This window comes from Hippocampus comes, unplaced genomic scaffold (genome assembly GCF_001891065.2).
Source record: "Hippocampus comes isolate QL1 unplaced genomic scaffold, H_comes_QL1_v1.1 scaffold77, whole genome shotgun sequence".
NCBI classification, from domain to species: domain Eukaryota; kingdom Metazoa; phylum Chordata; class Actinopteri; order Syngnathiformes; family Syngnathidae; genus Hippocampus; species Hippocampus comes.
In genome coordinates, this window is record NW_017805289.1 from 214,739 (window position 1) to 239,267 (window position 24,529).

At 44.4% G+C, this 24,529-nt stretch overlaps 2 protein-coding genes across 5 annotated transcripts in view; one reads left to right on the plus strand and one right to left on the minus strand.

Annotated features, from left to right (window-relative positions):
- Positions 1-22,205, plus strand: LOC109516808 (absent in melanoma 1 protein-like). 3 transcript variants are annotated; one of them, XM_019871608.1, is made up of 24 exons: positions 1,095-1,578; positions 1,716-1,785; positions 2,060-3,420; positions 3,793-4,665; positions 4,723-6,940; positions 7,088-7,270; positions 7,914-7,952; positions 8,601-8,719; positions 9,235-9,379; positions 9,648-9,787; positions 11,497-11,623; positions 11,835-11,870; positions 11,964-12,106; positions 12,189-12,312; positions 12,818-12,963; positions 14,221-14,347; positions 18,586-18,615; positions 18,702-18,814; positions 18,906-19,038; positions 19,496-19,635; positions 20,486-20,609; positions 20,773-20,931; positions 21,019-21,175; positions 21,806-22,205. In XM_019871608.1, exons 2-24 carry the CDS (start codon positions 1,738-1,740, stop codon positions 21,892-21,894), a joined length of 6,774 nt encoding a protein of 2,257 aa, XP_019727167.1. In that variant the 5' UTR covers positions 1,095-1,578; positions 1,716-1,737; the 3' UTR covers positions 21,895-22,205. The 3 variants fall into 3 exon arrangements, with proteins under 3 accessions (XP_019727166.1, XP_019727167.1, XP_019727165.1); XM_019871606.1 differs by having other exon boundaries at positions 3,793-6,940; XM_019871607.1 differs by lacking the exons at positions 1,095-1,578; positions 1,716-1,785 and adding an exon at positions 1-239 and having other exon boundaries at positions 3,793-6,940.
- The window catches only part of LOC109516810 (reticulon-4-interacting protein 1 homolog, mitochondrial-like), a 7,083-nt gene continuing 4,623 nt past the window's right edge, over positions 22,070-24,529 (minus strand). For both annotated transcript variants that reach the window (XM_019871610.1, XM_019871609.1), the window contains exons 8-9: positions 23,847-23,942; positions 22,070-22,826 (exon numbers count right to left, since the gene is read on the minus strand). In XM_019871610.1, the coding sequence (XP_019727169.1) occupies positions 22,653-22,826; positions 23,847-23,942 (270 nt within the window). In that variant the 3' untranslated portion in view covers positions 22,070-22,652. The remainder of the gene's footprint in view (positions 22,827-23,846; positions 23,943-24,529) is intronic.

Genomic DNA, 24,529 nt, shown 5'->3' on the forward strand with positions numbered 1-24,529 from the left:
TCGGGGTGTGTGAGAGCTGGGCCGGCCAGATTCCATCGGCAACCGCGTTCCCTTATTAACCGCGGAAGACGAGTTAACACTCCTTTCAAAAGAAAAATCCAACTACTAATGACACATAATAGCGACTGGCGGCCGAAGAGGTTTCGTTGTGCGAGGCGCCCTTAAATATTCATCGGGCACCAGAGGGGGGGACGAGTTCAGTCCATGAGGGGGACTTACCCGAGACCGGTGTGATCATGGTAAGAGACCGTCGAACTGATAACTTTCGAAATGAATCGATTTGGCGCGTTTGCACAAGTGCGATTTGTTTTATTTGCACGCAGTCATCCAGGTTAAGGATCAACTGTTTTACAACATGAATAGCAAACCTTATCGCGGTTGATTTACAGTTGTCGCTAAAGCTGAGCTGTGCAATGTTTCAACTGTAAACACGACTCGGCGTGCAATAATAAGTAACAGACACCGGCCGGGAGGCAAAAGTATCAAACTCGTGAAAAAAAAAAACGATTAAAACCAACGCGCGAAGCTCAAAACTTCTTTGTTTGTCTTCGTGACGAATGTAGTCCGGTGGTTAAGGGGTTAAAAGTTGTGCTTCCCTCTAAAAAGGCAGACTGAGTCAAACCGCCAAATTAAAAAAAATAAAAAAGCGCAAGCACATTGGAGAAAATATGGAACCGATGCGTCCCCCCCCCCCCGCCCCCCAACATGGAAAGGAGCTCAGTCTCGTGCTGCGTTCAAATGCTCGTGGGTCGGGAAATCTGAGATTTATTATTTTCTGTTGTAACACACAGTCCAACTACTAACGCATTGATAGCACAAGAGAAACCCCGTTGCGGAAGTGAAGACATTTGGGCATTATATGTTTGTATAAACAATCCAAGCGCAAGTGAAAATCAAAGTCTCGCGATATGTGCACTTGATAATGAATACAATACAATTTTGACATGTAAAAGGTGAGGAAACACTTCTTGGAGAGGGCAACGGCAACAGGAATAACCAACAAAACCACACCACAGGGTTCATCCCAATTTAAATACCGGTTATAATTAGATTCAATGACAAATAAGTTTCAATATAGCTTTCATTGATACATTTTTTTAAAGATATATTTTCAACCCCTCCCCAAAAATACATGCATTGACCTCAACTAGGACCTCGATATAAATTGAATGTGTGAGTGAGTGTCATCAGTTCCTCCATACAAACATATCTCGCTTGATTCTTGATGATGAGCCAAAGCGACAGTTCACTGACTAATTGCACCAAAAAAAAAAACCCTAATAAAAATTGCCACCTGACCGGTTTGGTATGTAAAAGCTGTTGGAACAAGGCGCACTGAAGGCATCACGTAACCACACAGCTGCATGGGCTAGAAGGGGGCAGAACTTCCAGCAGCAGTGCATTTCTCACATGCCTCACTCAAAGCGTTCTCATACAGTTGTGGATGGTCTTGAGCGGATGGACTAAAAATGTGTCAGTCAGTTAAGCGCCGGTGTGCCAAACGCGGCCTGCGATTGCTGGCGGCGGCTCGTCTGTTGCAGGTGGAAGGAAAAGTTTACAACTGAAGTTTGATCAAGGGTGAGTTGCTCTTGGATACAAAGCGAGCGATTGGTCTGTCGCTTTGCTCTGGCAAAAATGTGCTGGTCGGAAGTATTTCTGCTCTTTTATCACTTCCTTTGTTATGTCTTTGTTTTTTGTTTTTTTATGGTCTGTAGGAGTGTATGTTGTAAACCAAACATGTTCACAACCTACATAAAGAGTCTGAATGATATGGTATTTACCACGGTAAGGTTTCAGGTTATATGCTCTCCTGCATGTCCTTCCTGTGCCGAGAGATGCATGGCCATACTAAAAAAAAAAAAGAAAAAAAAAGTGGTCTCAAGACAAAAAAAGGCTCCTAAATCTGCACCGCTTTCAATTTGACGATATACATGATATGCGCTATATGCTCTTTCACCCCCCCCAAAAAAAGTGCATGTTTCTTTTGTTTTTGTTTTGTTTTTTAACAATATTGTGTTGGAATGGCATTTAACTGAGTTATTTGTCTTCTTTGCCCTAGTCTGAGAACTCAGAGGAGCAACAGAGTCCTGGGGTCTTGGGCCGAATCGGGAACTGGCTTTCGCCATGGAAGGGAAAGAGTCCCAAAACTCCGACGGAAAATTCATCCCCCACTTGCGATCAGGCGGTCGAGTCCGAGGGAGAGTCTTGTGAGGAAGACACACACGCCGAGGCAAAGAAACGAAAGTGGGAGGAGAAGGAACAACGCTCCAATCCTGATCCACTTGGTCCCTCAAGAGACATTTTCCGCTTTGACGAAGCGGACGCCATACAGTCTGCCCACAGAGACGACTCTGTTGCGAGCGGCAAAGTGACTCCTCCTAAAGAGGAGGAGCTTTTATTCAGCAAAAGGCAGCGAATAGGGCAGGCCAAGGAGGGCTGTCATGGTACTTGGGTGAGCGGGAATTCTGAACGGTTTGCCTGTCATTTGACGGATCTCTCCGCCAACGCCTCCTCCTCGGAGCAGGGTGTGGTATGGAACTCTGACCGGGTTAACACCCAGCCTTTGCCCCAGAAAACAACACAGTCCCTGGCAGGAAGGAAGCTCCACGTGTACGTAGAAGAGACCAGCGTGACTCACTGCGGGCAAGACACCTTGACGGGGCAGGAAGTGATCCGCACCACCATCGAGAAAAAGCTGCCCGTCTTATCAAAGTCGAAATCGCCAAAGTCGCCTTCCTTTGATTTGTCACGGGGCTCAAGTTCAAGAGCGGACGAGAGCACGCTTGCAAATTTGAAGCCTGTGGTCGTGCCGCAAGAGGGCGTGTCGCAGAAATTACACAAAGACTGGCTTGAACTCGGCGCAGAGCAAACAGAGGCTGACAAAATGGGCCGTAAAAACTCAGCTAAAAAGAAATCAAGAAAGACCTCTCAGGGAGATGACGCATGCAGCCCTCAGGGAAAAACGTCTCCCGATGTCCAACCCGGTCAAGAAGGATTCCCCTCATCTGACAGCTCAAAGACCAGCCCACAGGGAGAAAGTACACAGAGTCACGGTGAAGTGCAGCCTTTAGACTCCTCCTCCGAGCACAGCCTCACCTCGTCGGCCTCACCTGGAGGTGGGGAAAATGAGACTTCCTGTCCCAAGCATGCGGACAAATTCCTGGGCTCGGGATCAGTCGCCGCTGTTGATGGCGGTGCAGTCATGGAGGACGACGACAGTTTTTACAAAGTTGTGCGCAAGACAGAGACCCCGGAGTCCAAACGGAGAAGTATCAAGGTTTCTCGGACAGAAGTGAAGCTTTTCCCCAAAAACGTGCCTTTGAACGCGGAGAAAAGTATAGCAGAAGTGGAGCTGGAATTGGCACCGGACCAAGAGAAAAATAAAGCCAAGGAAGAGCTCAAAACAGAAGTTGATACAAGGTAAGTTCTTTTTTTACATTTCATCGTGACCGGTCAAGAATGTCAAATTAAACAGTAAGTTTTCTGTAACAAAAAAGTTTGACCGTGATTACATTTATTGTGTAAGTAGAATACATGCTAAATACAGTGCAACGGGTGTGGAGATAATTTAACCTGCCCATCTAGTTTCCTGACATGACACTGTGCTGAAAAGCTTAACACACCTTTATACAATTTATTTATAGAGCACTTTAGGGGAAAAAAAACTGGATAAAACAACATAATTCGATAAATATTATACATGATAGACATTTGTCAAAATGAAAATGTAAAATTTTTCCAAACTCAGCCATGTGCATGTTTTCTGATCATTCTAATTTTGATCATATGCAGGGAGCAGGACAAGAAACTCGAGGATAAACCAGTTATTGGCCGAATTACAGATAAGATCAACATATTTGAGCGCCAGGGAGCTGTGACGGGCCTCAAAAGAACTTTCCAAATCCCCCGGAGCGCTGATGTCTCTCCTGCTCGGAAAGAGACCGCGAAGCTCAAAGCTGAATTTTTGTCATCGACGCAGAGATCGAAATCAGCTGAGCGATATGACGGCGCTACGTCCAGCCCCGTGCCACCGGAAAATGAGATTCCACTGACGGTGAAAGAGAGAGCGAGGAACTTTGCGGAGGAATCAACAAAGCACTCGAAATCAATGCTGCCTCAAAAATCAGCCAAGACAGGAATGGCAAAAAAGTTGGCCACATCTGCGGCAACCACTGCATCAAAGTCATCCAAACCCGACAGTCAGGGTAAACTGGATACAAAAGCAATGACAGGGATAACACTAAAACCCGGTGGACAGGATACCTCTGCTGTGAGGGCGAAAGGTTCCATACCACGGGAACAACATGGCACACAGTCCTCAAAGACCGCAGATCAGGGTACGAAATCCAACAGCATAGACTCAAGTATTGCGACGAAAGGCGCGGGTGATCACGTAGAACTGACCAATAATACAAGCGCACGGTCCAAGGCCACTAGCAAACCAGCGTCTCGTTCCAAGCGAAGAAAAAGCAGGGAGGCAACCAGTCCGGTGAGCGAAGATCGGGAAAGCAAGCCAAATCTAAGTCAGCAAGATGCCACTTCGGTCAAAAGTAAGGTTGACGATGATGTTTTTCGGCAACCTGATAAAGTGGATGGAGTCCTCTCCAATAAATGTATATTTGTAAAAGAATCCGACAAATCCGATAAACAGTCGCCGTCGACTGATGCTAAAGTCATCGATAAATTGGTCAACAGAGTGGAGGCTTTACCTGAACCGACAGCTGTCAACAAAGACGAACCTGATACCGCTGCTTCTAACAGAAAAACCAAGAAACCTATTGACAGGGTTCCCGTTAGTTTAGCCCAAAAGGGGGCAAAGGCCGAGAGAGAAATTCCATCACCCAAACAGGAGGTCAAAATTACAGCAGAGGATAAATCGTCCTCCCGCTCACAGTCAGCCGAACGGGAGCCTGCCCCGGTGGTTCGGATCCCACCTGCCGAAGGTCCAAAATTCGATGTGGAAGCACCACCGCGGCCTGTACCGACAAGTAGACTAAAAACAATTCGGCACGTTAAAAAAGACACAGAACACGCACACCAAAACTTGGAAACAAAGCCAACGAGTCGGAGTCAGATAAAAGATGTTGATAAATTAGAAAGGTCACATGGTGACAACAGCAGCCAGGCTGAAGAAAATCTTATCCCGTCAGACAAAACACAAACTCAAGTGACAACCCCAATTTCACAGTCCAGACAAGAAAATTCCGGGACAGGGGAAAGCGAAGCGATGGATAATCAGAAAAATCAGACGGGGAGAAAAGAGGACACAAGGCCCGGCGGAAATGTTAAAAAAGCGGAGTTGGAAAACAATGAAGAAGCCGCAAACCTCCCGACGATAACACCGACTGCCAACCAAACGGTTATTACAAATCCAGAGATAGCTGAGATCACCGCCCTCACACAGAAAATGGAAATAAAAAGTGCCCGAGGCTCTTCCGATGATTGTGCACCTGCGGAAAAACTTGAAGCGTTTCGAAGTAAGGCTTCAAAAAAACATGAGGGCATTGGCGCCGAGTTTGTCAGCGCAACGCCCGAGCGAGCGCCTGCAATTGTCTCCTATGACCCCCCTGCGCCGATCAGCGCACAGACTGACAAGACGGCGACTGTTAAAGAGTCGACCAATATTTCTGTTCAAAGCACTGATGGGAAACCTCAAGGCAGTCAGACTCAACGCTTAGCAGCACACTCAGAAGCTGTCGAAGTTAAAGTCTCGACAACAAAACCGAGTCGCCCTCAGTCTGAGGAACCGAATAATACGGTGAGCACAAGTGATCTTCCTCCATTCAGGGGTTTGGAGAAAAGATCCGACGGCGGCCTTTCCAGCACCGCAGAGGCTTTGCGAGGGAAGATCGATAAGAAAGGGATTGAGCCACCAGAGATTATTGTGCATCCCACGACTGTTAACGCTGATCTTTCTTCCAAACTTCAAGTCAAAGATGAACCAGGAAATAAGCCCAGTCCAACTCCAAAAGTATTAACTTCCCCAGAGTCTAAAAAGCTGAACTCAGACTCAGTCCAGCCGTCGTCCCCGAAGAGGATGCAATCGCAGCGAGGACTAAGCAGGGACGATTCTTCCTTTCAACAGGACGCCCCATCGAGTTGGCTCGATGTGGACTTTCCCAAGCAGAGACTTAAACTCCCAGGGACCAAGCTGAGTGCCTCCGTCAGCGAGAGCAATCTTCTGGACAATGATGAATTCGATGATGAAAACTTCATTGAAAAAATCCAGAAGCTGTGCGCTCCCTTTTCCCTACCGCCTCGTAAACACAATCCGCTCAGGCCGCCCCAGCCCCCATTTGCGATGCCAGCCATCAAGGAAGACCATTTTGAGAAGACGTTTGACCCGGATGAGTTTAAATTTGGCCTGAGGAAGAAAAACCGGACCTTCGACACAGGCCCGAGCCTTTTAGCTAAGCTTCAAAACCCAGAAACCAAAAGTGGCGCTAAGCCAGCGAGGGTGAGCATCGCTGATCGGTGTCTTTTGATCAGTAGTCTGGAAGCTTCTTCTCATGCAAAAGACAAGACCCCGAAGAAAGAGCAGGAGACAAGTAAGGAGGAGAAAGAGGACCACGTTATTGTCAAGTCTCGCTTGCAGGGAAGCTGCGTACTCAGCAGCCTCAAGAGTTCCAGCACCAGGGGGAGAAGAAATGGAATTCAGGCGCTGTCAGAAAGTACCAACTCTCGGGATGCATCGCCCCAGCTCAGCCCTTCGTCAGAGTCAACCTCACCCCTTCCGACCGCCACCAGTTCATTTGCCGAAAATTTCACCGCGCCGTGCGGGGACCAAATGCAGCCTACAGCAGCTGCGGTCAGTGACTCAGGTCCTCCGTTTCCCTCTTTTGACGACATCAAGTTGCCTGACTATTTAGAGAAGTACCTCCCTCGGGAAGCAGCAAATTCAGCCCAGAGCATGGAGGAACACCCGCAAATGAAAGCAGAGGTTTGTTTTTCTGTGCTAATTTGAAGAAATGTAATGTCCTCACAAGGCATGTTTTACGCTTTAATAAGAAAACAAACGGTTTGTGAGAGTGATAAAGCTTTGGGCTTCAGGTGTTTTGTTTTGTCATTTTTTTTCTTTAATCATTAGGCTGCTGCAAAAATAGCAACTACAGCTTCTGTCACTGAAGCAGATCTGGTTGGAAAACCAAGTTTGAACCTCCCGAATGCTGTGCCTCCCACTTTTGGAAATAGAAGTGGAAATCCACCTCAGATTTACCCGCCACTTTCAGAGTTGAAGCAGCCTGTGACTCAGAGGATACATACTAATCATGTAAGTATGGCACACACACACACACACACACACACACACACACACACACACACACACACACACACACACACGCCATCTTTTTTTGAAGAATCCCTTAACCATTTAAAGAGTATCAACGAACATGCATCTGTTTTGTTTTTCCTCGACAACATGATCTGCTTTTGGCACTGTGAGAGGAGTATTAAGGCAATTACAATTTGTACACGGCAAAGCTTAGACCATTTTGCCGTTTAGTTCTTCTGCCGAGAGTCATCATTAGTTGCAACATAAGCTTCTCTATTTACATAAACAGTGGATCTTTTGTCCGTGGGGGGCGGGGGGGAGTGGGATGCCTTTTAGCCACCGACAAAGACTACACTGTGCCGTTGCCTGCAGCTCACAATTGTTTGCATTTCAAGATCTGCGTGACGACGTGAAAACCATGATTAAAAGGTTGCGAAGGCCTCGCCAGCATGTTGCTTTGACCACGCGCAAGCGTAAAACGTCCCCATCGGGGAGCTATATTTTCAGCACTCGGAAAGGGAAAAAAAAAAGGTTCTGACAATCAACGTGGCACAAAGAAACGCATACCCGGCCTCCCTTGTAGATATTTGTCATTCTCCAGATTCTGCCACGTTAACGCCTGTGTGCTTTTGACTCCTAGGCGAGGACTGCCAGGGGATTTCACAAGCGACCTGGAAAGGTACCCGAACTTAACAACACACAATTGTACCGAGGTTGGAAAGGAACTCTGGAAAGACTGACTCGCCGAGCAGTGAAAACATCTGCTTTTCATATGTTGTACTAAAGGGGGGGTATAAATGCATTTTAAAAGAACATTTTGGTGCAAAGCTGGATGTGATTACCGTCATAGAAATCGGGGCTGCCAGTTGCGCGGGTAAACACGAGACTTCATTATGGTTGATGTGAAAATATTTTAGCCAGGTTTATTTGTATCTGCCAGGCGGGTTACGTTGTCTTTTCGGTTAGGGCATATACGTTTGTTTTGAACTTTATTGCCACAGGTTTTTACTACGATCGACAAATCATTTTCCTTGCGGAATTGGTTGTATTCCTGGAGACAGCTGATGTAATTTCAGTTGATCAGGTCTTTGTTTTTTTACCTTACTCGAGAGTTTGAGCTGATTTTCAAACGACATTTCTGAATTACCGGTTCTGTAAAATGCAGTGCCAGTATTATGTATGTAGCTTGATGTTGGCCGACGAACTCAAGTCGTTATGCTTAGTCGGAGTCCTACATTGTTGACGCTGGGTTTTGTAAATGTGCGCCTTTGACTCGACTCCACCTCGCTAAACAAAAAGCTGCACATCCTCTCGTATCTTTCCATAGATTGTGTTGTTCCAAAATGCTGAGTTCAGCGGGCAAGCCTACGAGATCTACCGGGATGTCCAAGACGCGACTCAGCTGCAGTTCTCCAGTATCATATCTGTGAAGGTCATACGTGGATGGTAAGCTGTACATTCTTTGGGCACATCGAATCAAAATTAGTCATGTTTTAGGATATCCGTGTCGCCTGAAAAGATGACAGAAGTGACGTCAAGAAACGAAAAAGGTTCTCATCCAACTATGCTGACTGCTTTTATTCTAGATCAAATAGTCATCCTACAAAAGTCTAAACCCAAGCCCAAAAGTCTCCACTCATCTCCGATTGTTGTGGCATTTGCCGAGCGCGATGTCAGATCAAGTGCGCCCGTATGTGCCGAGCGCATGCATCGTTACGGCTTACGAGGGGTAAATTAGAATAAAAGACAAAAGAATGGTCAACAGCGTGCCTGGCAAACTGCAGTCATTTGCTGAGGCAACCAAGAAAGAAAGTGGCCAAGAGCCCAGTCGACCTCGCAAAAAAAGCGCTGCTCAGACTCCTTGCCGCGATATTTTACTATCCCCAAAATTCTAACTCGACAAACCATGTCTCTCTCCAACTGATTTGAGAAGGGCTTTCTCTCCCCACCCCCGACTACAGCTGGATCCTCTACGAGAAGCCAGACTTTCAGGGACGCTGTATCGCTTTGGAGGAGGGGGGCCTTGAACTGACAAACGAGTGGGCACAACCCGAGGAAAACAACACCTCGCCCATGCTGATTGGCTCGATTCGACTTGCCGTATGTGTGAGTGTGCCGCTTAAACGATTCCACCTCTCCTGACCTTGTTTTTTTTTTTGTTTTTTTTTTTTTTTGAGATGTTATCATGACCACACAGGGACCCGGCGTTTTAACTAATCGGCAATAATGGCCACATTTTTATTCACTGTGGGGTTCCTGGACAGCTACATGTAAAAACAGACCGTCACTTAATTGCAGCTCCAAAGGAACAATTTAAGGTACGGAACATGCGCCAGCGCTAATAGTTGCTGTTTTTGTCCACCGTTCTCCGCAGGATTACTGCACACCTCATATTGATCTGTTCACTGAACCGGAGGGCCACGGTAGAGTGACAGCTTACCACGATGACGCCATCGAGACCGGATCATTTGGCATCCCCCTGAGCACCGCCTCCATCCAAGTTCACTCTGGGGTGTAAGTAGCTCAGATCCAAGTACCATATCTAAGTACCCAAAAGCATTCAGTGCGCCTTATAATCCAATGCGCCTTCTACGTGGATCAATATTCTGATTTCCTGGACATAGTATTTTAAATATCCTGCGAAACGCTTTGTTACAGCTGCAGCGGTTGTGAAAGCGCCACATAAAGCTATATTTTATTTTATTGTATTCCCTTTAGCGTAGCTCCATCTAGTGGATGCATAACGCAACCACAGGCACTATTGTAGTTTCTATTCTATGAGCCTTATAATGCGGTGCACCCTATTTAAGAAAATAGTTTTAGAATAGGCCATTCGTTGAAAGTGCGCCTTATACTCCGAAGCGCCTCAGAGTGCGGAAAATACGGTAGTTGACCCCCTGGTGGAGTGAGACAGTATTGACCGAATGCTTCCAATTACTGAATCAACTCACATAGCTCTCGCTTAGTGAGACTGATCCACAGGTAAAATGGTGGCTTTAGCGAGGCACGATGCATTCAAAGACTGCGTGGCACGCTCAAAGACGTCGATCATTTGGAGGCTGGCAACGTGAGCCGAATCCTCGTCATCACCGACTTCCTCATTCTCTGTCGTCGCCTCACTGTCACTTGCGTTTGCTCAGGAATGTCTGTCGTGCCGATGCCTGTTCGAAGGCAGGAGGCGTGTGCTCGGGGGTGGTGGTGGTTGAAGGGAATTACTTGGAAAGTGAGGCGGAGGAATGAGAGTTGCAGACAAAAAGGTGTGGTGGAGAAAGGAGAAAATGTTAAACCACACGAGTGAGTCAGATGAGACATTTTGTGCTCAACGCCTGGAATAAGTTGATGACTGTCTGTGTGTTTTGTTTTGTTTTTTTGTGTACGTTTCTCTTTTTTGTTGCTATTGTTGTTGTTTTTTGTTTGTTTGTTATGATGCCTGGCCACTCAAGCTGTGTTTTTTGACATGACTACGAACTTTTGTAAAGTCCCAAACAACAGGATCATTTCTCCACGAATGGCACTCGGAAAAGTAGTAGCGTGAAAAGTAGTTGGACGGCACACATCGGTACCCAATGGGGACTCTTTCCAAAAAAAAAAAAAAAAAAAAAAAAAAAGATGAAACAGAGCCAAATAATTTGAAAAAAATTATGCAGCCATGTTATTTCAATATTCAAATTTTACCTTTCAATATGCAAGTCGTTCATTTTATCCGCAGGGTTCGTAATAGAACAATTTTAACATGACCAACAGATTATTATCATCAACCTTCTTTCGCTTTTAGTTGAGTTTTATTTTTTATTTTTATTTTTTTTAACTGCAGTGAAATATTTTATTTGAAAAATTTGAAAGGAGTTTTTTTTTTTTTCTCAGTGAGGTTAATTCATAAAAGGATTGGACATGTTTGACCTTCGTTTTGAAAGAGGAGTAATGAGTCACGAATGTATGACAAATGCAATACAAGGTCAGCCCGATTATCAAGCATCTTGACTGATTCCACTTCATACTTTTGTCGTTTTACACAACCTGTTCACGATGCAATTTTCAAGAATTTTTTGAAACAAATTAATATCAGTTGTCCATTTGGACAAAAGTACCAGATAATATCATTTTCGCTCGACTGATTATGTCTGAGTTGCACTTCATGGATAATAATCCACCTTCTGGCTTAATGATCAAGCAAAGGGTCACAAAAGTGTCATTTTTTTTCTTTTTTTGTTTCCTGCCTTTAGGTGGCTGGTGTTCAGTGATCCGGGGTTTCAAGGAATGCTGGCTGTTCTCGAAAGAGGAGTGTACCCCGTACCTGAGACCTGGGGCTTCCCCTCACCATTCGTGGGCTCCCTCAAACCCCTCAAAATGGTTCGTAGCATTCGCCAAGTAAGCATTTTGCATTGCAAGTAGCAATCCAAGGATGAGCAGGGTAACAGACAAGAAATCTCGGTGACGACTTTCAAATTTCAGCGGCTTCTTACGACGGGCTATGTTGTGTGGGAAACACCTGCAGAGATTGTCAAAGTATTCATGAGCTGAATCCGGCAAATTGTTAAGATAAATGTTGTATTTGTTTCAGGGTGGTTTTAAAGTGGAGAACCCAAATGAAGTGAAGGTAAGGCGGCCAAGACAGAGTGAAGTAGCGTCTTATTTCCTGAACCTACACCCGTCACGTTTGCTGAAAAGACCGCCCGTTTCGTTCTGCTAGGCTTTGGTGTACGAGAAGCCCGGACTGGAAGGTCCCTATTTGGAAATCGACAGCGATCTTTTCAGCTTTTGCAAAGGAGACGAAACCGACGCCGACACTCACGAGATGAAGTCTGTGGGTTCTTTGAAAATAATTGGAGGATTGTGAGTTTTTCGTTCTTGAAGTGATAGTTTGATCACCGTGGTCTGTAGCAATGAATACACAATTGCAAATATTATCTTCCAGTTGGGTCGGCTACAGCGAGGAAGCGTTTGAAGGGCAACAGTACATGCTGGAGGAAGGGGAGTACCTGGATTGTAGCGACTGGGGAGACTCGGGGCAGATTCTGTCACTGCGACCCATCCTGGCTGTGAGTACCTTAAAGGGGAAGTCAAACCAAAAACAATTATTACGTTTGTGGAATATAAATTAAGCAGAAAAAGCCACCCGTTTTTATTCACTCTCAGGACGCGGCCATTTTGTCCTGACCTGCCACTTTTGCTGTCAACTGAAAACGACTTAATCACATCTGTTACAGCACATGTGTCAAAGTCAAGGCCCGGGGGCCAGATCTGGCCCGCCACATCATTTTATGTGGCCCGCGAAAGCAAATCAAGCATGTCAAGTTCCATGATGCTTGCTGAAGTCGGAACCAAAATTTCAAATTGTCATATGTAATCCACAATAAAAGTCATTATTCTTGACTTCAGATTTTAAAACTAGTTATTCATCAATTTGTTGTGCGCTGTGTATGTAATATGCGGAAGTGATTTAACATTCATATGGTTTTCCCAAAATTCATAACGACCCTCTAAGGCAAACCGTAACTAAAATGTGGCCCGTGACAAAAATTGTTTGACACCCCTGTGTTCCAGGATTTCATGACACCGCACCTCAAACTGTTCAGCAACCAAAACTTCAGCGACCGGGGAGTCAACATCGACCTCGTCGTGCCCGTCATCAACATGGACGACACGGGTTACGGCACCAAGACGCAGTCTGCTGATGTCATTCGTGGCATGTATGTCGACTTGCAACCTTTTTTTTATTATTATTTTTTTTTTTAACCTCAATTGCTTCAAGAGGTGATTAATCATCCATTTCACACACTTGACCGATATTTCCGACAACCAACTAAGAGATCACTTAACTATGATGTCACTACTCCTTTCGGAATTCAAGGCATTTTTACATGCACTGTGCAAATTCTTGCTCGTCTGTGAGCTCAGCGCTTATCCAATAAATTCTTGTGCTTTCCTGTCGTACTTTGCAAGGCCAGTGCAGGTGTGTGTGGGTAGCATTAAGGGCACCACACCCAAGCGCATGTCAACACAAGTAGGTTAGCTGAGGCTTTTCACTGTGCCACACCTCAACTTCCTGCCTATGTAAAGTTGCTGTTACGCTAACCCTCTCGCCACGAGGCTACAACAAAATGTGGAAGAGGAGTGGAAGGTAGACTTCAGTAACTTTCGTGTCAATTTCCTTTCATTGTACTATCAACCGCTGATGGCTGCGAATGGCGGTATGGCGATAACAACCGCGGAGCGGAAAGTCCAGTTTCTAAGCTATGATCAGACGACGCAACAAATCGACAAGAAAATATGCAAACGGAATTCTAATCATGCAACGGTGATTCCTGCCGGCCCAGTGAGAAGGGAGAGGACTCTCACAACACTGAATGTTTACTCTTGCGTGGTTAGCATGTCTTTGGGTCGCACGGCACGCCCTTGTGATAAGCATGCTTGTTTGTCGTGTCTGTGCGGGACTGGTCTCGTATGCTTGCCAGCACAAAAGCCCCAAGAAAAGTCAACAAAAGCCCTCACTTGTGTTGAAAGCAAAATTCAATGAAGAACACACTCCAAACGTTTGCCAAGAGGACACCGAAACGGAGAGGTAGCTGCTACCTGGGTAAGTGTTGAGAGACCAAAATACAAGTTATTTTGTGAATTACTTTTTTTTTTTTTTTTTTTATAAATCGGCCAGTTAATCAGTTATCAAAATTTGACTTTGCTAAATATCAAAATTGGCATCAACCTTAAAAAAAAAAAAAAAAAAGTCCATATCGGGGACTCGGGCACTAAAAAAAATGAGTGTTGTTAATGACAAGTATAGTCATAATTAATTGTTCAATCAATCATGTCTTGAAGCAACTGAGGCTCAATTAAATGTTGTCAATCAAGGAAATGTTGTCAAATACACATCCGGCGACCACTTCATCTGCGGAAACATTTTCTCTGCTACAGAGGAAGAAAATTACAGTTGATATTTTCTTTCCTAGCTGGGTAGTGTTTGAAGAGCCTGGTTTTTGTGGGGAGTCCTACATCCTGGAAAAGGGCTTGTACGGAAACCCGGAGGACTGGGGTGCACTACAGGACCGGATTGCCTCAGTCATGCCCGTTGTGCTGGTAAGACAGCTGTTTTGCACTCCTGTCAAAAAAAAAAAAAAATAGCTTTGGCTTGTTAAAAATTTGTTTTCCGTGTCTATTTTTTTTTCTTAAGATATGGTGTACAGTTATCCCCTCTGTCTCCTTGTTTTTGATTATTTTCCTGCAGTATTTTCGATGGTTGTCGCAGGCAATGACTTATCCTTAACCGCCCAAAAGGTTCTTACTGAAAAATTTATATCGACCTACCCCGACCGATTTTTAGGGGACATACAGACATGACATCGAATTCATTCATTTCCAAAGAACATGAGGCGTTGCCAACATTTTTGTGAGTACCTGGATTGTAGCGACTGGGGAGACTCGGGGCAGATTCTGTCACTGCGACCCATCCTGGCTGTGAGTACCTTAAAGGGGAAGTCAAACCAAAAACAATTATTACGTTTGTGGAATATAAATTAAGCAGAAAAAGCCACCCGTTTTTATTCACTCTCAGGACGCGGCCATTTTGTCCTGACCTGCAACTTTTGCTGTCAACTTTTGCTGTCAACTGAAAACGACTTAATCACATCTGTTACAGCACATGTGTCAAAGTCAAGGCCCGGGGGCCAGATCTGGCCCGCCACATCATTTTATGTGGCCCGCGAAAGCAAATCAAGCATGTCAAGTTCCATGATGCTTGCTGAAGTCGGAACCAAAATTTCAAATTGTCATATGTAATCCACAATAAAAGTCATTATTCTTGACTTCTGATTTTAAAAGTAGTGTCTTTCCATCAATTTGTTGTGTGCTGTGTATGTAATATGTGGAGGTGATTAAATATTTATATGGTTTCCATTCATTAAGGACCCCTAAGGCAAACCGGTAACAAAAAGGGGGCCCTGGCAAAAAATTGTTTGACACCCCTGTGTTCCAGGATTTCATGACACCGCACCTCAAACTGTTCAGCAACCAAAACTTCAGCGACCGGGGAGTCAACATCGACCTCGTCGTGCCCGTCATCAACATGGACGACACGGGTTACGGCACCAAGACGCAGTCTGCTGATGTCATTCGTGGCATGTATGTCGACTTTCAACCTTTTTTTTATTATTTTTTTTTTTAACCTCAATTGCTTCAAGAGGTGATTAATCATCCATTTCACACACTTGACCGATATTTCCGACGACCAACTAAGAGATCACTTAACTATGATGTCACTACTCCTTTCGGAATTCAAGGCAGTTTTACATGCACTGTGCAAATTCTTGCTCGTCTGTGAGCTCAGCGCTTATCCAATAAATTCTTGTGCTTTCCTGTCGTACTTTGCAAGGCCAGTGCAGGTGTGTGTGGGTAGCATTAAGGGCACCACACCCAAGCGCATGTCAACACAAGTAGGTTAGCTGAGGCTTTTCACTGTGCCACACCTCAACTTCCTGCCTATGTAAAGTTGCTGTTACGCTAACCCTCTCGCCACGAGGCTACAACAAAATGTGGAAGAGGAGTGGAAGGTAGACTTCAGTAACTGTCTTTTCAATTTCCTTTCATTGTACTATCAACCGCGGATGGCTGCGAATGGCGGTATGGCGATAACAACCGCGGAGCGGAAAGTCCAGTTTCTAAGCTATGATCAGACGACGCAACAAATCGACAAGAAAATATGCAAACGGAATTCTAATCATGCAACGGTGATTCCTGCCGGCCCAGTGAGAAGGGAGAGGACTCTCACAACACTGAATGTTTACTCTTGCGTGGTTAGCATGTCTTTGGGTCGCACGGCACGCCCTTGTGATAAGCATGCTTGTTTGTCGTGTCTGTGCGGGACTGGTCTCGTATGCTTGCCAGCACAAAAGCCCCAAGAAAAGTCAACAAAAGCCCTCACTTGTGTTGAAAGCAAAATTCAATGAAGAACACACTCCAAACGTTTGCCAAGAGGACACCGAAACGGAGAGGTAGCTGCTACCTGGGTAAGTGTTGAGAGACCAAAATACAAGTTATTTTGTGAATTACTTTTTTTTTTTTTTTTTTTAATAAATCGGCCAGTTAATCAGTTATCAAAATTTGACTTTGCTAAATATCAAAATTGGCATCAACCTTAAAAAAAAAAAAAAAAAAGTCCATATCGGGGACTCGGGCACTAAAAAAAATGAGTGTTGTTAATGACAAGTATAGTCATAATTAATTGTTCAATCAATCATGTCTTGAAGCAACTGAGGCTCAATTAAATGTTGTCAATCAAGGAAATGTTGTCAAATACACATCCGGCGACCACTTCATCTGCGGAAACATTTTCTCTGCTACAGAGGAAGAAAATTACAGTTGATATTTTCTTTCCTAGCTGGGTAGTGTTTGAAGAGCCTGGTTTTTGTGGGGAGTCCTACATCCTGGAAAAGGGCTTGTACGGAAACCCGGAGGACTGGGGTGCACTACAGGACCGGATTGCCTCAGTCATGCCCGTTGTGCTGGTAAGACAGCTGTTTTGCACTCCTGTCAAAAAAAAAAAAAAATAGCTTTGGCTTGTTAAAAATTTGTTTTCCGTGTCTATTTTTTTTTCTTAAGATATGGTGTACAGTTATCCCCTCTGTCTCCTTGTTTTTGATTATTTTCCTGCAGTATTTTCGATGGTTGTCGCAGGCAATGACTTATCCTTAACCGCCCAAAAGGTTCTTACTGAAAAATTTATATCGACCTACCCCGACCGATTTTTAGGGGACATACAGACATGACATCGAATTCATTCATTTCCAAAGAACATGAGGCGTTGCCAACATTTTTGTCGCACTGCAGAGATGGCTTTTATAGCTCTTGTTTTGGGTATTGCTTATCTCAACTCAAATTGCTTCTCTTTGCACTTGTCCCCAAATCGCTGCACACCAATTTGCAACGACCATCACAACCCATTCCATTGTAACAATTGAAACAATTTGAGACCATTTTTGCCTGTTTTTTGAAGCCTTGAAAATGTCTAAGCTCCTTATTTCTTAACATCTTTCATTTCAAAAAGGGTTTTATTCCGTTATTCGAGGCTCTTACCGTTGATATTGGTCTTGCTGGGGGCGGGGGATTTTAATTTTGTTGTGTACAGCACTTTGTATGCAGCGATGGCTGTTTGAAAGTGCTCAAGTGCGTGAGCAGCTTCAGTCATTCCACATTTACCCGTGTCCGTACTTTTGACGTCTCTGTAGTAACATTTCAGCCGTTGTCGATCCAAACGGAGAAATATTAGATACATTTTTTTTTTGTTGGACTCCGTGAGGTTTCGCATGTGCAACTAATTAAGTGCCGGATGAGTGTGCACCGGGACGCTAAAATCTGGTGCTAGACAAACGAGAACGTGTTATTTTCAGAAAAGTTATCTTACCGTTTTGTTTCCTTAGTTACCGCGGGTTGTTATTATAATTTTATTTCGTCTTGCACTTTTGTAATTTCGCGTGTGTTTTATGCTAATTTTCAAACCTGGGGCGGTGTTGAAATATCACTTCCGAGTTTGTGGTGCGTTCATCGACTTTGCTCGGTGCGTAAATTTAAAATTCCACAGTTCAAGACTGAACGGGATAGGCGGAAGAACATGAATGAATGAATGTTTATTTATATATTTGTTTATTTATTTTTGTTTATGACTATTCGCACTAATTGTACAGACATGCGTTCAGTGTCAAGATTTTAGCGCCAGTGTTGGAATACAGAGAGTTAAAGCAAAACAGTTGTAGCCCATGTTGTTGAATTGAACTTAAAATTGGGTCTAGTAACAAAGAATGCTTGCAGTATCTCACTGCTTACAGTAGCGCGACACTTGTTCATGCTTCTGTAGTTGCTTATGTAATTCTTTTACATGTTGAATATGCTTTTTTTTCCATGTACAGTAGTTCTGTCACTGAACTCCCCCCGCCAAGAGAATCCTGATAGAAACTCGCTTCAATGACACTGATATTCAGTGCATGTGACCAGTCACCCCCCACCCCCACCCCCGCCCCCTTCCTATTCGTGTCCTCACTTGACTTGGGGAACTGACACATTCTTATATTGTTGATCCTGCTTGAAAGCATGTGACACAGAATAGTCCAGAACAAATGAAATGGCCACAAAATGAGGAAAATGCATGTCAGATGGTCTAGATGACTCATCGTGGGCTTCCCCCCCCACCCCCCTTGCCCCCTTCAAACCACATGATGATGAGTCTCCATTGTTATGCAGTGAAAATCACAAGAAAACGTGACTGCATATGATTTGACGGTGTTGTAAAGAAGGGATAAATAACTCACTGTTGTTGTGTATTTCAGGATGATTTTGAGAACGTGGCCAAGTTCAAAGTAGGTGTCTGTCTTTGAGAGAAACTTGAGAGGGGGCTCGCAATGAGTGATTCAGGTGTAAAGCGCCACATTCTCCGTGTCCTCAGGTGCAGCTTTTCTCCGAGCCAGGCTTTCAAGGCAACCTCGTCACTTTGGAGGACAGCGTGGCTACCTTGCAGCAAGGCTTCTCCGTGGCCTCCTGCAAGGTCCTGGTGGGCAGGTGAGCGTTTTCAAACGTTGACTTGACATCACTTCAGTTTCCTGCTATGTGTCGTTTAATTTGAGCTTATTTCATATTCACGTCCCCTTAGCTGGCTGGCGTTCGAAGATCAGGACTTCGCTGGCAGGATGTACCTGCTGGAGGAGGGCAACTACCAGGATGTGAGGGCAATGGGTTGCGTCAACGCGTCGACCGCCATCCGCTCGTTACAGACTGTCGGCTTTGTAAGTTGATTTACTCTCACGTGCCAGACTGCAAAATTTCACAATCATGATGCATTTACCATTTCATGAGCATGAACAATTATAGTATGTATCGAATATACAGGTCAATAAATACTGTAAGTATGGTGTGTTGCAGAGAAATCATTTCAGTAGCTCAATTCAATTTTTTTTTTGCCGAAGTTACCGACACCTTCCCAATCTTCTCATGAAAATAAGGATGAAACATATTTTGTATTTGTTGCATTAAAGGAGACAAAAATCTTCTACCCTGAGGCTTTTAGCCAGCCCTTCACACACACAAAAAAAGGGGAGAGGGGGACAAGTAGGTACAAAGGTCTGAGTGTTGTCTGTTTCCATGGTAACAGTACAAAAATCTCCATTTGACTTTGCATAGCCTGCAGTACTCCACCCATTGTTTTTTTGTTTTGTTTTTAACCCTATCCTCCCTTTTTGGCAGGAGTTCTCTCAGCCGTCCATCATTCTTTTCGAGCGTTGCGATCTGCGTGGAAAGCGGGTAGTGCTGACAGACGGGTGCGTCAACCTTCAGCTGGCTGAGGGCTGTGCCCGGGTCCAGTCGGTGCTGGTGGATGGTGGCATGTGAGTATATTCCTCACTGCACAGGTCATCCAGGCTGCGGCCAGGCCATCTACAAGTTCTCTGCCTGGTGTGAATCTCACAGTTTTGTTTTGTTTCTTTTGTTGCACATGAGCAACACATAACCCTGAGTGTTGCATCACAGTAGTCCGAACGATGGAACACTCTTGACTATAGTCTTCCTGTGACTCAGTGGAGGAAATTATAAACACATAATTGAGGGCGGGGGGGACACAATAGAAAAAGACAAGCAACTTGATGGAATCTGAACATAAATTCCTTGTACAAAGTGTCGGGAGTCAATATATAATAGGTCTATACGTAGATTCGCATAGCAGTGAAAGGAAAAAAAAAAAATCACGCTTTCTTAAGATAGTGGCAACAAACAGAATGAAAACAGCAGGTTCTCCAGAATTGAACCCTGTGGAACACACACTTCAATAGAGTACAGTACATGTCTACCATTTAAACTTGTGACTTGGGTCAAGTCACGTTTGTGGTGAAGTAGGTGAAGCAATTTATGCATAGAAATAACGGTGCCAGGGCCTCTTTTTGAGCATGATAACACTGTCTGACAATGATGGCGATGGAAATCTGCTGCTGATGTGTGACATTCAGACAACTGGTGTAAACCCAAGTTGTGGAAATACAAAGCGCTCACTGTGGGAGGGACAACTTCAGCAGGGGCCCAATCCTCCTTTTCCAAATGCAGTAGACAGACGGGGGGGCGGGCGCACACAAAATAAATCCCTGGTTACAGAAAATGTCTAGGAAACATAAACATCTTCATAATCTGTGTGTAGAAACAGACCGGCAGCTAATCGTTGTCTCTGTTTACTTCCTGTGCTGTTAGGTGGATATTATATGAGGGCATCAACTATCGCGGTGCTCAGATTTTGCTCAAACCCGGTGAGGTACCCAACTGGCACCAGTTCAGTGAGTGGAGTAAAATCGGATCACTCCGTCCCCTTTTACAGGTATGTAAGGCCCCTTCTCAAAAACCCACACCTGCCTCATTTGCATATACCGGTACAGTTACAGCATAAAAGTGACCTACAAGCTCCTACCATGTCATGTCATGTCAGTCGTCTAACAGAAACACTGAGCCTTTTATTTTTGATTGGGTGTTTTGCTGCGCAGAGGCGCGTGCACTTCCGATTAAGGAACAGACAAACGCGGCTTTTGATGTCCGTGACGGGCGATCTGGAAGACATCAAACTTCTGCGGATTCAAGAGGCCGAGGAGACTAACGGTCTTGAGCAGATCTGGGTCTATCGCGGCGGCCATCTTCACTGCAAGGTGCGAGAGGGATCGTTTACAATTTCTGACTCAAGCTAGCAGAACATCATCGACTGAGGATGGGGTGGGCTGTTGTGTCTATTCCAGCTCCTTGAGGAGTGTTGCCTGAGTCCCAGTGGCAGTGTGACCATAGCGGGAAGCCGTGTGGGACTCATGCCAGAGGTGGACAACCACGTCTGGAGTATCACCCCCGAGGGTTTCATCCGGTACATGCCGACCTCTGATCTGGTCTTGGAGGTGAAAGGTGAGCCTTGACTGGTAAACGATTAACAATGAAAGAGAACTTTGGATGGACTTGAACACTAGGAGGATTCAACTTGTCTCTCTGTCAGGTTTATAAGCGTGACGAAAATATGTTTAGTATCAGGCAATATGAAAAAAAAAATGCTCTTTGAGAAGGTACAATGAATGCATGTTTTGACACCCTGCCATTCATACAATAGCTTTGTGTTCAAGTAAAGCAGCTCGGGTTTCACACCGCGTCAGTAAATTTGTTCGAAAATTGCGACATCACCCTTATACAAGTCTAAATAGGTTTTGTTCAAAACTTGGCAGGGGCGAAAGTTGTTCCCCTCGAGTCCAATTTCCTTCGTTGTCAACAGTGACACCTTGTGGAATAAAAAGATAATTGCACACGAGCCTTTTACCGTTGCTCAGGGCAAAAACATTTTCTTTCTCGAAATACAAAAACTGCTTTTAAAAACTAACTCGAACTACATATATTAAAAATGTCTTTTTTTTTAATCTTGTACTCGACAAATAGCCCACATATTAAAACAAAAAAAAAACTACAACGAATAAAAACTCAACTAAAATGAATTATGGTTGAATAATGACACACAACGTGTTTAAATATGTATTTTGTCTTTTACAGGGGGACATCATTATGACAAAAACCAAGTGATTCTCAACACCCTGGATCCAAACAAAGCACACCAAAAATGGGATGTGGAAATTATTTAAGACTATAACATGCAGCAAGACCGGTATTCAAGGACCGGGTGCACATTTGCTGGCAACGTTCGCCGTGGAAAGACCTATGAAAGAATGTATTCCCCGCTGACTTAAAATACAAGCAGTGAGCTTTGAACTTGAAAGAAGACCTTCCAAGTCCTACAGCTCAAGGTTAATGTTTTCCTTTTTTTTCCCCCAGTGAATGAATCAATGTACCCATTTTGTAAATTAACTTAAAACAGTGTTAACGCGTCTCATGTATTTTTATTCCCAACGTTATATCACACATTCTTCAGCAATAAAAACAAAAGTTCGACTTACCTCAGCTCACCTTGTATGAACTTTTAATTTAATCGAGCCCGCATGATGACACAACAAAATCACTATGAAAATACTTTTTACAGGACAATAATAAGCATGCACTTTAGGAATAATAATTTAGAGCCTGCAAATAGATAGATGTTTATAGTGACCTCAAGAAAGAAATTGTGAGTGCCCTCAAAAATTGTCAACACGGGATGTTTGCCTTTTCACACTCAATCCTGAAATGAGACTATGCCATGACACCATTGCATTATCTTTTTAGCCATTTGAGAGGCTCTGGTCTTGGTAACCAAAGCAACGTCATCATTCAGGCATCTTGTTATACAGTCTTCAAGAAGTCTTGAGGGTTCCATTTTTTTTTAACTTATCTCGTCTCTTTGGAGTTTGCAACCTGAGGTTGTACGGAGAAGAATCGGCACGGCTTCGTTCTCTCTGCGCTGGAGCTAGCTTTGCGTTACCGTTTCCTGCGCCGCGTTCTGGCGCATGTCTTGCTCCTCTCCATCTTGCTCCTCGGTCACGCTGACGACCGTCTTGCCTCTGGCGTGGCCGCTCTCCAACTTCTGGAAAGCCTGAGGGACCTGGCTGAATGCGAACTGGGCCTCCACCACTGGCAAGATCTGTCCTCACAAGCATGGCGGAGAAAACACAGGAAGCGGTTGAGCGAATCCGAACGATGATTACATTCATCTTTATGCAGACATTTCAAAGTTCATAACTTGACAAGCAATGTTACGGATTATAATGTAATTCATAATTTTGAATTAACCATTTCAGGGACAGCGTTTACTACAGTGGACAGCTTATCATGTGATCAGGTTACAGGGTGCATGAAATTAACAGATCCCGGAAGATGACAGTGAAGCGTCCCACTGGATTTGAGATCAGCACAACTTTTGAGTAGAATATAAAGATTAGGGGGAATCTCATATTGTCAGAAGTCGTAGGAAAGGTTATTAGTCGCAAACTGGCCCAACAGACAATCTACAAATCATTTCGACAGCGACTGAGAAACGATTATAATTTCCAGAATTTTATCCAAAACATGTGTTCAGTGCACGGCAGCAGGAACCACATTTTGTATTTAGTCTACATGAACAAATTGTCAGAATTCCCCGGCTTCCAATGTGGGAAATGTCAGGGGCGCAGTATAGAATGTGATGAGGCTGGACAATCCTGAGCAGGTCCGGCCTGTTATTCTGGTCAGCATCTCTCGTTATTAACAATGAATGGCGAGAGCGGCCGTGTCACGCTGGAAACACTTCTGATAGCGGCACTTTGGGAGTGTGTGTGTGTGTGTGTGTGTGTGTGTGTGTGTGTGTGTGTGTCCGTGTGTCCATAGCTTCCCACCACTGGTCTAAATCAGCTGCTTGTTTTAAGCCCCCAGGACAAAAGGCCTGTTCGAATAGTTGCTCAGCACTGTGTAAAAATCCATTCAGCTTCTCTCAGCGCCTGATTCCATCGGACGCCAACCCACCAGCACAGCAGGAATGTCAAGCGCACTCCGAAACAAAGCTGCCGGGAGATCGGGAATGTATGGAATCCTTGTTTTATCTCCAATCTGCATTACGATGCTCAATTCCAATTTGAATTGGATGCTTTGGTTGGTGTTTCGAATCGGTTGTGAAGCAATACAGTACCTTCCCGGTATCTACCAGCTTGCTGACCTCATCCAGGGCGGGCCCATCTGGAGCGTAGAACCCCCAGCGGTAGAAGATGCCATTTGATATTATATTCTGGAAAGAGGAACAAAGTGAAGGCAATAATGAAAAGCCACGGTGTTGTTGACAATGGAGCATAAAGAGATTACATAGACACGAAGAATATGAACAAAGAGATAGAAATATAATAATCAGGGGCAGGATGCTCATCAGCAATTTCAGGAGGATATGTTAATTTTCCCGAGTGGCCGATGTATTTCTGGGCCGATTCTGGACAGCATCCCCACACACACAATGTGGCCTTCCCTTCAATATCCCTCTGACAATTCAACGTGGTGAACTCAACTGGAGTAATAAAGCACTAGATCAAGAGGCTCCTGTGTGTACCTTTGACTGTTGTACATATAAATCATCTCCAAACAGTGACGTATTGTATATACTGATGCCTTTTGTCCCCTTAAAGTTCTTCTTTGAATGCTAATTCATTTAAATTTTGTGTAGTTTATCTGTGGAATTACATTGTTATGTATGGAGAACCCCAAGGTTCAATTTAGGGCCCTTTTTTTTTGTTTATATATACATATATATATATATATACACACACACACACACACACACACACACACACACACACACACACACACACACACACACACACATTT

Coding starts and splice junctions, on each gene's coding strand:
- LOC109516808 (XM_019871606.1), top strand. CDS start 1,738: ATGTTCACAACCTACATAAAGAGTCTGAATGATATGGTATTTACCACG. Junction 3,421..3,792: donor AAAACAGAAGTTGATACAAG/GTAAGTTCTTTT, acceptor GATCATATGCAG/GGAGCAGGACAAGAAACTCG. Junction 18,616..18,701: donor AGAACGTGGCCAAGTTCAAA/GTAGGTGTCTGT, acceptor CCGTGTCCTCAG/GTGCAGCTTTTCTCCGAGCC.